At 44.0% G+C, this 13,473-nt stretch overlaps 1 protein-coding gene across 1 annotated transcript in view; it reads left to right on the top strand.

Moving 5' to 3' along the window:
* Positions 1-289: 289 nt before the first annotated feature.
* Positions 290-13,473, top strand: part of LOC107191497 (igLON family member 5-like) — a 32,325-nt gene continuing 19,141 nt past the window's right edge. The window contains exons 1-2 of the mRNA XM_015580560.1: positions 290-353; positions 11,629-11,777. Of these exons, the coding sequence (XP_015436046.1) occupies positions 290-353; positions 11,629-11,777 (213 nt within the window). The remainder of the gene's footprint in view (positions 354-11,628; positions 11,778-13,473) is intronic.

Here is a 13,473-nt window from a genome sequence, read left to right as displayed (position 1 = left end):
CAATGAATTTATATAAATTAAATACCGTCTGGGCCATTTCTTCAGTTGATAATTACCCGCTTTAGGAGTTAAAAATATGTCGACCTTAATTCAAATGAATTATCAGTTAACCCGATTCGGTCAATCAACATAGAGTTCTCAGTTTTTTTCGAAGATTCACAACGTAGTGTCGATTAATCGTTGTATCTCGCCAATAGAAACGAAACAAGCGCGTACCAATGCAGATTTTTCTGTTACAGGAAAGGGTTACATAGATGAACGCACGATGGATACATGAATCGAAGTCATCATGGGCGGGCTCCAATTGATCCTCTTGGTGCTGGCATCATCGCGCCATTTCGTGCATCCGATCGGTGAGTCGAGCTTTCATTTAACAAATGCACGCATGCACGACGAAGAATTCACGCTCTCGAACATATTTTCCGTTCTCGGAATGATTCCCATAGAAACGCGCGCTTTACAAAACCGAACTGAAATTTTCGAAAATACCTGCATTTCATTCTTCAATGGTTCCGTCTGTCCAGATCGTTAACCATTAGTCACTTGTCTGTCTCTCGAGGATACAAAATATCGAAAAAATAGCTAGATCGAGCGGGAACAGGGAAGACACGGAATCCTCGATACCCACGTCACGAATTATTAACCTAATCATACGGGGTGCACGTTTCCACTGCCACTAAGACGTTCTCGGTGTCGAACTGAACTACCGATAGAAATCGAAGTCGGAGGATTTGCGTTTGTTCGGTAACTGCGATTTATAATCGTACAGAAACGAGGAAGTTACCGTTCTTCCTACCGATAAGGATCACCTTGATAACGGGTAATATCGGAAACTGTGGAGTACGTCGGATAAAGAGAACCTTTGTTGCAAATAATAATAGTCTACAGGTTTCTAAGAAGTCTGAGTGAACTGATCGAACTTAATAACACGACTCCACACCCCTACATTTGGAATCAGTGTAAATTCTATATATTCATTAAATCTCAATATTACTGTAATTAATTTTAGTCTTGATGGTACACAGAAAACTGTCGACCATTCACTAAAATTATCTTTGCAGATAAATCCCACCCTACCCCCTCCTATTAAAATATCAATGTATTCATTGCATTTCAATATTACCGTGATTAATTTTAGTCTAACAGACAGCTATCGACCATTCCCTAAAATTATCGTAGCAGATAATTTCCACCCCCCTTTCCAATAAAATATCTACGTATTCATTGAATTTTAATATTACAGTGATTAATTTTAGCCTTGGTGGTACACAAAAACCTATCGACCACTCACTAAAGTTATTTTAGCACATGAATTCCACACCCCCTCCCCCCTCCCAAATAAAATATCTACGTATTCATTGAATTTCAGTATTACAGTGATTAATTTCAGTCTTGGTATTATACAGACAGCTATCGACAACTAACAAAAATCACCCCAGCAGATAAATCAATCCCCCTCCCAAATAAACAGTCCACTCCAGTGGGACGCGCCCAGGAATATCCCCTTTCAAGTTAAACATCCGCGAACCGATTTTTCACCGAGATACAGTCGCTTGCGAGCTGATTTGAACCGCCAGGAATCGCGGGGTTTCCTAGCTGGTTACCCACCGGCGGGTAGCCGCCTAAAGGAACAGGCCTTAATCACGAAGAAGAGGAATGGACGAGCAGCAGACTTACCCCCCGGAGGTGGTGGTCGGTTATCTTCATCCAGAGGAAACACCAGCGGCGGGTACCGTTGGAACTTTCTCAATTAGTGCTCGAGCCCGATCGACCAGGAGCTCATTCGTATTCACGATGAACCTTGGGACCCGTAGATGGAGTAGACCGATAGCAACCGACTCTCTTCCTCGTTCTACCCCCATCCCCCTCCACCTCGAGGGCGCTCTTCCTCGACACTTTCTCCACCGCGGCGATCATCTCTTTTTCGCGTGGTTCCAGTCTCTGGTCCTCTTTCGCTTAATTTTCTTCCCACGGAGTTTCGCCGTGACGACGATTTCATCCCTTTGTTCTCCCCGTTCAGAGCATCCAAAGGCACCGAAGGGGCCAGGACCAGAGGACCGATTACAATCGCCGCTTTTAATTACTGTCGTTCGTTTAAATCAGTGATCGGGTTCGATCGTCGATATCCTCCGATGAAGTCTATACGTCAGGGATTAAAAGATGCTAGAGAGGAAAAGATGATCTATTCGTGGTTTGCTTCGGGGGGATGGGAAGCAATTGAAACAGCGTAGCGTGAAGTGAACTGTTTTTTTAGGAGCTGGAGCACGCGATGGGCAACTCAGCGCCCGCCAAACTCACTAGCGGGCAACACCGTGCAGCATGTGTGAATGAGAGCACGTATCTATCATTTGCTTCACACACAAATATGTCGTGAATCACGACTCGTGACTCGTGATGTGTCCTGCCTCGCGTCGCCTTCACAGGAGCCCGCGGCTGCCCGCCACTTGCCCATCATCACTGAGCTAGAGAAACTATTCACGGTCTTCTTTTATTACCCCGTAACTGCCAGCATTAATGCGTATATACACCTTCGCCGTCAGGTCCCCTGGAACAGATTTCTGATGTACTGGCCCCGACCAGAACGAGTCGACGACACGCAGTGGATATAACCAGTAAAATATGTCGACGGGATATACGCTTAACGAAGATAAAGGTATCGCTTCTCGGTGGGAACAAGTTGCCACAGCTAAGAAGCGGAGCTTATTCTTCGTCGTAACGACGTAGATAAATCTCGGGAAATAATTTTCCGAGCATCGTGTTAACGGCGCCTCTCCACCCTTCCCCCTTTGCTTTTTTCTGAGAGTTTCGCGGTGAGACGAAATAAACGGGGTGGTGGGGAGAGAAGGGCCGATGGGATGTCGACAAGTAACGCAACCAAGCTCTCCGAAACACGCGAGAACAGACTCGAACGATGAGGGAAACTTTCTTCCTCTATGGTTCATCTTGTCGAAAATTTTCCCGCGTCCCACCACTTAATTAATAAAAATTATTATGAAATTACGTTTTGGCATTTTGATTCAACGATCATCTCGAAAGTTTTAAAAATTATGCCTAACACTATTTTGTTGGCGGGAGACTGTAATGTACACACACAATAGTACCGCGAGCATGTACTCTATCCGCGGATAAAGATCCCCTAAAGTATCCTCTCGGAGTAGTCAGGAGCGGTTGACGTCGTTAGACGAGGAGGCACACATACTTCAGACTGAGCAGAGCACCATCCAGACGAAATTGGTAAAGAAGTTGCCAAGCGATTTCGAGAAGCACTGGCGTGCAAGCTGGAGAAGTAGGGGCTGGGGGAACGAGTAAAGACACAGGGCAAAGGGGAGAGTCAGTTGCGCTCTCTCGCAGTGTTCCTTAACGAAAATTCCACGCGGCGCAGTAATGATGAGCAAACTTAGTTTGCGAGTGTACAAGACCCAAATATATTCCCGTCGCTGAGCTACCCCCGGCCATTATTCCCGCATCCAACCTTCTTCGTCTTGTACGCGGACGATGCAACAAAGAAGACGCTCCCCCCAGAAGAGCACGAACGGTCGTTTCCATTAGAGGGAAATTTTCTTGCGCGCAGAGGAAAACGGTAAAACGAAAGGGAATACATACTTCGTTTCTAAGTTGCCCACGGTTTGTCGGCTTTTTGTTCTTGAGGAACCAACGGTTTCCTTTTATGAGAAGCTATGAGCACCGCGGAATAAAAGGGCGAGTTCTCCACGGCGGAGTAGACGTTCGCTAATTTAAGAGCGTTGCTTACGCGGGAACAACGAAGTGTACACGCGGCAGAATGTTTAACGGACTATGCTTTCTTGCTTGTGAACGATCGACAAGTTTAGTAAAGTTTTCTTTACTGGGCATAGTGAATGATGGATTATAACGATATGAAATTGTCTATTAATTATTCACTCTGAATACAGGGTATCATAAAAGAAACAATTACCATTTTGTTTTGCCATTTGTTTTTCGATCGAAGTTACCGACGGGTTTCATTTGACAGTCGTGTCAGTGGGGATAGTTCAATCGTATCATGGGACGATTTGACCCATCGACAACGTGCTACTCTGATGAACGCTTGTTACAAAATATCAAAGTGAATGGAAAATCACAATATACATATATACATATAAATTATATCTATTCGATTCAATTGCTCCCTTGCAACTACATACTATCCGCAACATCATACTAATCCGCGTTCGGCGCAGTGCGCTAATACGGAGGCCAACGAAATATCACTGTAACGCTTAAAAAAGTATTAAAGTTCCATTTATATCATTGTCCTGTGAAAATGTTCATACTTCCAGCAGCATTCATATTCCAATCAAAAAATTTACAGAATAAGAAAAAGGAATCTAAAGTAATTTTCCGTAGTTCCATACATCTTTATCTCGAATAATTTTCTAAAACATTCAAAGTACTAGACATTTTTACATTTTGAATTTCATATCGATTTCTAAAATAATCCTAGTTCGATGTAATATAGAACGTGGTTTTATGAGATAGATTCGAAGTTCGCAGCCATTAGCTCGATATTGTCTTCAATATGAATGGAATATCACTTCATTTCTGCTAATAATATTCAGAATTCATGGTTTATCGGTAACGTCGGGTATCGACATTAAAATGGTAAGGGGGCTTCGTTAGGTCTATTCTTATATCTCGTCTGTGGCAGTATCCTAATAAATGCACCGAGTGAAGAAAATCGAAATGATAAAGAGGCCAGGATATTGCATGGAAATTATGCATTAAAGAAAAATTGATCGTTCGATGTTAATGTTCTACCAGCGTAGAGGTTTCTCTGGCGGATCGACGTTTAACGTCTGCCAGAATTGGCGGTCGTGGAGGCGGCGAAAAGGGAGTTCGAGTGTTGGAAGAAATTCCTACGGAAAAAAGTCGACACCGCGAACCACTCTTATCCCTTATCGGAAAGAAATAGTTTCTTATTTCCTACGCCTGAGGTCCAACCGAACTTGTTTGCATCGTTATTGGCTGTTTTCGAGCACCCGGGAAAGACCTGCATCCTGAGAAGGACCCGGTTCCCGTCTATTTTCCTAAGACTTCCGAACGTCTACTTTGATAGTCGGCGAAAAACTGGACGAACGTGCTCGACTGTCCTCGCGAACTTCGAATCTTTCGTCGCCTCGGAATTCACCCTTGCAAATTGTCCAATTACGATGGACCGAAGGACTTTCAGACTTTCGTCTTCGCCATTCCGTAAGAAATTGTCGATGAGCTCTCGGTGATAAGTCACGAAAGGATTCCTCAGCCATTCTCGATCCAAGTTTTCTATTCGGATCACCGTCCGAGTTCGAAATCATCAAGAAAAAAGCTTAAGATTTACTATATTGTACTCTAAGTTTTGTAGTTTTCTTTATATTCGAATCGGTTTTGTGTGTGTAAACGGTAAACAGAGGAACAAAGAATTGAATTTTGATTTCGTGTATAGGCAACGATAAATAAGATTGAGAAACCATCAAAATATAGGAAGAAATAGATTTCCAGGACTTACCAAAAATATAAAGGAAATAGTGGTGTTCTTCTAGGATTTATAAAAAATATAAAAGAAGCGGTAGTCTTCTTCTAGGATTTTTAAAAACTATAAAAGACGTAGTAGTCTTCTTCTAGGATTTATCAAAAAAATAGAAGAAATTCTATTACTTCTGGTAACTAAAATTACTGACTTATGAATGTTTCGGTGTTCAAAATACTTATGCAAATATCCATACAAGAATCGTTACCAATTCACAGGAGGATCGATACTTTCCGGTAATATCAAATGTTAACAACGGCGCACGTCATATCGGTGCTCGTATCTCGATTACAGAGTTTCGTTTCTCACCCCCCACCACCCCCCAATTGCTATACAATTTTCAAACTATATTTCACCGTGGTCGTAGTTATGAAGCGATAATCACCCTCGGCAGTAGCATCATCGAGCCGTGAAGGGGCGAATCGATAGAACGGAACCATAACGGTTTAGTGGTTCCTAAAACACTGATTAGACTGCTCTCGTATCGGCGGCCAGGGAGTAGAATTTCAACAATTCCATGAACTGACGATTCGTACCAGCAGAAATGAAACGCGAGTCCGTTACGCTCGATACGCGGTCGCGAGTCAAAGGAGCTCGGTAACAAACTTTGATGGCGATGATACAGGTCAGTTTATCGTTCATTGTCGAGGGTATATCGTTTTGGTATACTGCTGTAACCCTGATTCAATTGGTATCCCTGCATATTTCGTACAGTAATTACAACGAGCAATTTCGTAAATCTCCTAATTATCCACATGAGTGAATTTCGTTGTATTCAAATGTACTAAAAATACTTTCTTCGTGAAAATCAATTAATTCGTTTATTAAAACGATCCCGATTTTGTCATCCCAGTCGTGTATTTAAACTTTATAATATCTATATGTACATTTCCTTTTCCTTTCCCGAGGTACGTACAATTGTACAAGCTCTTAACCCTTTAACGCCCAAACCCTTAAATCGTTATTTCAAAATTATGACGTTTAATGTTACAGTAGAATTATTCTATCGTATATTTTTTCTCTGTTTCTTCGTCACGATCCTCTCACACAGGACAGTTATGGAACAACCTGTACATAATGCATCTCGGAGAGGCTCGTACGCTCGAGGCTCGGAAAGTTCATGCAGACCTTTAGCCGTTGGTCAAAGCCCTTTAAAGACATCGATCGTGCTCGCTCTAACGTGAATAGTTGAAACTTGCGCGGACACGAGGCTGACCACCGTGTACCAGCGGTACCTGTACGCGGCCAAGTACACGCGCGCCCATATGTCACGTATGGCCGCATCGATACGCCATTGAAGATATTTACGTCCTGCGTCTACACCAGCACGCTTTTGTCGGTCACGTTGATCCAGACCCGGTATATCGAATGGGGGTCACTGTGTGTCGTACTGTACGATACACTCGGCGCAAAGGGATCGTCTAACGCGAAAATTAATCCATATTGATTAATTTCACAGAGGACACAATCGTTTAACCCCTTAGGGGGTGGGTCCATTAGCCGTATTTCCGCTTCGTGGTATCCTCTAATACGACAAGATTGAAAAGTTAATCCGTAAGTCGAGGGAAAAGTAAAATGCACCGAAGTATCCTTTGACAAAGAAATAATATTTTATGAAAAGAATGATGCACACGTTGCTTACACCGTGACATCTTTCTGTCGTTAACGTTCCGGTTGAATGCGTAGAGACGTCGACGATGACGTCGTATGCACTACGGGCGAGCTGCGTCGTCTTGATCCACAAAGTAAACCGCAGAGAGCTAAGACGGCTTGTGTGCTCATAGCAGGCGGTCTTTATGCATGTAAAGCTTGTGTCGGTGTACACAGGCCTTACACTCTGTGTTCAACGCTACCGCGTGTAATGTCTGTGCCTGGAAAGGAATATTACATGCGTGGAGGAAGCGTTAACGTATGGCAGTCTTGGTTATTCACCGAGAGAACGGATCGAGCGGGAGGAAGAACTTCGGTGATCACTTGTGTGAGATCTTGATAAAGTTAAACGATTCGTGGAATTTGAGAATTCTTCGATCGGGAAACGAGAAGTACCAATCGATATCCTTTAAAAATGTCCTGGATAACGAAGTCAATTAATGCTGGAATTCCTCGAGTACTAGGGATCTTGGTAATCGATGTAAAGAATCTGTCAGATTTACCGAGGAAAAACCGTCGCATAGAACGTTGGACGAAACTATTAAAGGATTATTGCGATCGTACCTTTCATGGTGATTTAATTTGGCACGAAGCTCTAACCCAGACCTCTGCCCGATCCGTTTTGTTTATCTCTGCACGTTTGTCCACACAGACAAAAGCTATAAAACGAGCACTATTATGGACGGTGACGTAAAGAAATTACCTCCTACGAATGACCGCGGCAGACCACACCAGAATGATTTAAGGGTTGGTTCACGTGATTCGAGAGACCTGCTTGCGACACTAATAGCTTCTGCAAAAGCAACCGTACTTCGTAGTTTATTCCGTTTTACTGTCTTCTTTCACGTACCACTCCGCGTACACCAACGACCGGAAGTATAGATTCGAGTCTTCTAATTAATTCAAATGGATCTTCCTATCGGACCAATAGCTTATTGCATTGAATCTTTACGTATTCAATAAATATTTCATATATAAAGTGTGTCAATAAGTAATCCACTATATTTTGTCAAATATAATACTTATTTTCGGGAAAGTTAGAATCCTACATTGTTTCAGTGATACTTGGCTTCGTTCTACAATGTCCTCTGTCATTTCGAAAGAAGCAAAAGGTAGAAAGATATTTTAAATTTAAACTGTGCTACGAATTTATGAAAAATCAGTAGTGGATTACTTATTGGTACACCTAATAAATTGTAAAATATTATTGAATGTAGAATATAAAAGAGTACCATAACTTCGTCCCAAAGTCAGAAAATGATTTCTACGTGAAAATGGCCTTAATTTACAAAACCTGCAGAGCTGCAAAATCCAAAACGTTCATTTCCTGACTGTGGGGCAAACTTCCCCAACATACAGTACCAGTAAAGTCCACAAAAGACTCTTTCGATCAGTCTCCGAAAATGTCCCCGCTATCCTTTATGTCCATAATTACAAAATCCGTTCCCATATTTACGGTTGACAGTACGTATTCAATTCGAGTACCATTTACCTAACAGCGAACGAACCTCAATGCCCAGTCCCCCGACCCCTAAAGAACCCGAGAACGGAAAAACCTTCGGGTAGCACGGTTCAAAGGAGGAAGCCGTCCATAATTCCATCTTGGCTAGAGTCAAAAAATCGCCGCTTTAATCAAGAGACAGCCGTCGGATAGAGAGGTTCGCAGCCCCTTTGCAAGAGTATTGCAGCTGGCCAGATAAGCCGAGCTAACCCCGAATTACCGAGAAGAGCGAGAGAGCCCTCTCTTTGCCGGCGCAAATTAGCAGGCAGATACGCCCGGAGCCGGCCGGGAGGAGCGTACAATTTTAAGGCACTCGCTCTAATAGGTAATGCAATTTAAGAAGCTCGTCAACCAGGATGGCAGGCGGTACCGTCGTTGCGGGATACGGGTGGCCGGCTGGGACAAACCGAGATATCCAGGCGTTGAGCGGTGTACGTAGAGTGAATCTTAAATTCTGTGGCGGCCGCAACCGACTCGCCTCGGTCCGCATAGCTGAGTGAATAACTTCGGTAATTACCGGTGACCCAGTTACCACCGCCTGACTCTAGGGAGGTGGAGCTAACATTTCAAATCTGACCGAGTGAGTCGGGACGATAAGTTTTGATACGGTGGCAGCGACTCGACGAGCAAGCTTTTGCTGGAACCAACGAATACAGTAAATCATCGATGAGTGTTCGAAGGCTCCTCTCGGCGCTGAGTGATCAGACGTCTTCCCCACCACTGAGGGGTCCTCTGTGGAACCAGTGAAGCGTCCTGTGGTGGGGATGACGTCTGGACACTCAGAGCAGAGTTCTTAGGGGTTGCTACTTTTAACCATGAACTACGGCGAAGTTTTTGTAGAGGTCTAGGAGTCTTGCCTTGCGTAGACAGGCCATGTGGGTCCTGCAGAGATTGGTAGAAGTTATCGCACATGACTTTGATTGATTGATTCTTATAAAGATGAAGATATGATTCGGTGAGTTTATAAGAATCAACGTATCAAAGTCATGTATGATTATTTCTACCAATCTCTGGCGTTCTTTCAATACTTGAAATAAATTTACCAAGTAGTAGGAGGCTCTTCTCCTACGTCATTCTTTCACCTAGTGGAAGCCGAGTTTGCTTGTGGGTGTACATGGTTAAAAGTAAAGGTACCCATGACAACTCTAGTGCCGAGAAGCTATGGAACACTCATCGACGATTTACTGTAATGTGGAAGAATGTGTACCCCATCGTTGGAGTAAACGACGAATCCAAGTCCCTGGTTTATCTTCAACGGCTGTGTAACTGGTTCCCCCGATAAGAATGCAGGAAAAACCGATCTGTACGCTGAGGGGAAGGGAGTTTCGACGAGAAAACGCGTTTAATAAAGAGAAGACGGAGCTTAACGTCAGCTTCCGGGGGCTTGGCACACAGCCCCTTTAGCCCCGGGTCCAATCAACATCGGGGAGCAACGGCTCCTGCGGTTCCTGGGCGATCGTCCCGCGATATTCCCGGGTAATGCAATTTCTTGAGTTTTCGGCGTGGCTCCAAGTCGTTACTACATACGTTACACGATGTAGCCAAGAGACTCGAAGGGAAAACGCCGGTGGCGTGCGACCGAACGAAACTCCATCGAGGTCGGCGACGACGGAACGAGCATCGTTGTTCTTAGACCGTCGGCGGAACGGCGAATCGGTGTAAATCAAGACACACCGGGGTTCGAGAGAGTGGACTATAAAAACCGTGGCGAAACTGGAGGAAGATAGAAGCGGTAACGACCCTGGACCATCGGCGCAGTGGAACAGGACAGATATATCCTATGTGCGGAAAGTTTCTAGACCACAGACGCTTTAACTTCAATGGTGTACAGCTAGGAGCTTCTGTTACATTGGACTTTAACGCCGTTTACTTCGTTAATACCTCTGGACCACTTGATCCTTTGGTAAATGGAGAGTAACAACTGCCTTTTTATTTGGTGTTGGTACCAATAGTTCATTATTTTGATTGTTTAATTTCGATAGGGTGTATTTTGGATTGGCAATGTACTCCTAAGGTCGCAATGAATAACAATCATACAGATTGCTGGGAAAGATTATGAATATAAATTGTTATAATTGTAACGAAGGCAAAGGTAGCAACCGTCATAAAAATTCTACCTCGTACTAGCATACTTACATAACATACGCATCAACCGAAGTTCTTCATCTCCACCACTATGGAAACACATCAACCAATCACAAGATGATCCGTACGAATGAGCAACTACATCGGAGAAAGTACATTCAACCGTCGAAGAGAAGATATCGATCACTGAGAACTACAGTGAATCATCGAAGAGTGTTCGAAGGCTCCAAGACAGTGGTCCCCAAGGTGTAACAGTGACTTTTTAATGAGATTCGTCAAAGTAATAGAGCTCGCAATCCTGAATCCAATGATACTTGTTCCACCCGCGCTACGGCCATTAATTTATGCCATATTTAATATTCAGTTCAATGGAGCCTTGGAACAGTCATCGATAATTTCCTGCAGTACACAAACATCACCTTCGTTACATTTATTTAAGTTCAACTGTATTACCAAATTGTATGAAACTACTCAAAATCAAATAACATCGAACAGTGATTTCGTCAAAAAATAGTAGATCACCGATCGATACACCTAAGAATACTTCAAGTTCAATAAATCATTAGTTCAATTTAACTACCAAACCCAACGAATATCTTGCAACCGACCTGTTCGCAAACGAGACCTTCGGTTCCCATTATTTTCATCCCACCAGGGATCGCATAATGGTCCATCACGGTGTGTAGTCGTCACGAAACGACACAGCTTCCTCCCGCGGCGCTGGTCTTTTTACGGGGACGGTGAGGATCCCCTCCGCGATAGCGTCGCGTTAATTTCCTCCGTCCATTTTCCGTGTAACCCAGATCCATTGATGTGTTCCCGTCCGCCCGGTAATATAGTACACACGGTGCCTTTTCAATATTTCCAGACGGTGCTATTCGTGGCGCGAAGCCGGCCACCGAGGAGACCCAGAACCAGAATAATGTCCTTTCTTCGGTGGCTGCGTCTGCCAAGGATGTCCTGGCTCAGACCGGCGGCAACGCTATGCTACCCTGCAGATTCACCGGCACCGGAATAGTGAGTACACCTACATACAGGGAAATATATGCGTTTCCAGATGATGTATACATGGGATGGGTGGCTTTGGTACAAGTGGACCCGTATACGCGTAGTAAAGCGAACTCGTGTATATGTGCGCGTATTATACACGGGCCAATGCACACCAAGAAAATATGCACACTGTATACATACACACGGTTTGCGTGGCATTGTGTAAAGCAAGGGAACATGGATAAACAGCCGGAGCGCCGCGTAGGTTGCGCATATACAGGGTGTAACGAAAATGTTGGAGGACACGGAGATGGGAGACTCGTGAGGTGATTTCTCCCGCGCTCCGATTGGTCGGGGATTTTTCGTTAATATCTCGTTAACAAAGCCTCGGACAATATTTTTCTTAAGGAAAAACTTGTTTCAAATCATCTCACGAATCTCCCATTTATGGATCCTCCGAGATTTTTGTTACATCCTTGATCAGGCCGTTGCGCATTACGAAACCGACCACATGAAGCCTCACTTCAGGTTTTCAGGGACGTCAACGCGTACACCGTGGTTCCACGCTGATTTTTCCGTCCCTTAGGTCACACACACAGAAACGGAGCTTCTAATACTGCTAGGACCAGCACCAAGTTTTCAAAGACCCCTGGGGGCCCTCGCCTTTGAGAGAGATCTTTCAAAGACCGCACGCGGCCATGTCGTGTCTTTAAGATTTCACGTGTCATAGAGTTGCGCGTGCGGGCCGAACGGACGCTTTTCGAGCGGTTAAGCCGCGGTCTAGCTGGGAATCGAGCTTGAAAGGATTCAAAGACTGCGCGCGCGGTGACGTGTGGACTGACCCCGACACTACCTCTGGCTTCTCCGGTGGTAATCGATTATTAACAAGTGTAAGGGATCGGCTGGGTGTATTTCAATCCGTACGGATTAGGTTCGCTGAAACAACGATGCTCCGGTAGATGGAGACTGATTATTTTGGGTCGTGCAGTCAGCTGAAGGAAGGTTAAATTTCTACTCGATAAAAAGTTTCGAATAACGAATAAAAGATGAAAAAAATATTTCGTTATTTCTACTTAATTGAACGTGGTAATTCCAATTTTTATCGTAAAATATTTCTTCTTGAATGAGTAGACACTTTGCAAATGTTTAAATCCAAGTAAGATCCGCCTATTCGTGGGGTTGACGTACGGGCATTTAACCTGGAGCTAATAGGGATTTACCGTTATTCCCATTCAAAAGGTGAAACTCACGGCTCGAAATGGGGGTACGATAAAACACGGTTTAATTCGCATTCTCGACACAGTGAACAAGAATAATATTTGCTTCTCAATAACACGATGTAAACAAGCACTTCAGCATACCACGGCAACTAGCTTCCCCCGGCGAGGCTAATAAAACATCCAAGCTCCGCGTTAAACTTCGCTTTTCGACGAATACCAGTGGAACCATGGACGCTTCAATTATTCGGCTAACTTTCAGAAATAGTTCCGCCTTACTATAATATATTCCAACGTAACGAGAACCGAGTTACATATTCAATATTTCCAGATTCTCCACTCGACAGCTGTACTCCACTTTCAATAATTAACCCGCCCGAATTTCAAGCAGACCTTTAAGACTGGCTACTCCCAGTTCCATCGTCTTTTCCCAGCGGTGATATCTCGCCCGTTAATAAATGATCTTGCACCACCCTAGGCGTACAAGAGGCCAGAAATCGGGAAAC

The sequence above is a fragment of the Dufourea novaeangliae genome, unplaced genomic scaffold (assembly GCF_001272555.1).
Source record: "Dufourea novaeangliae isolate 0120121106 unplaced genomic scaffold, ASM127255v1 scaffold228, whole genome shotgun sequence".
In the NCBI taxonomy this organism is placed as follows: domain Eukaryota; kingdom Metazoa; phylum Arthropoda; class Insecta; order Hymenoptera; family Halictidae; genus Dufourea; species Dufourea novaeangliae.
This window is presented reverse-complemented; position numbering and strand designations above follow the sequence as displayed.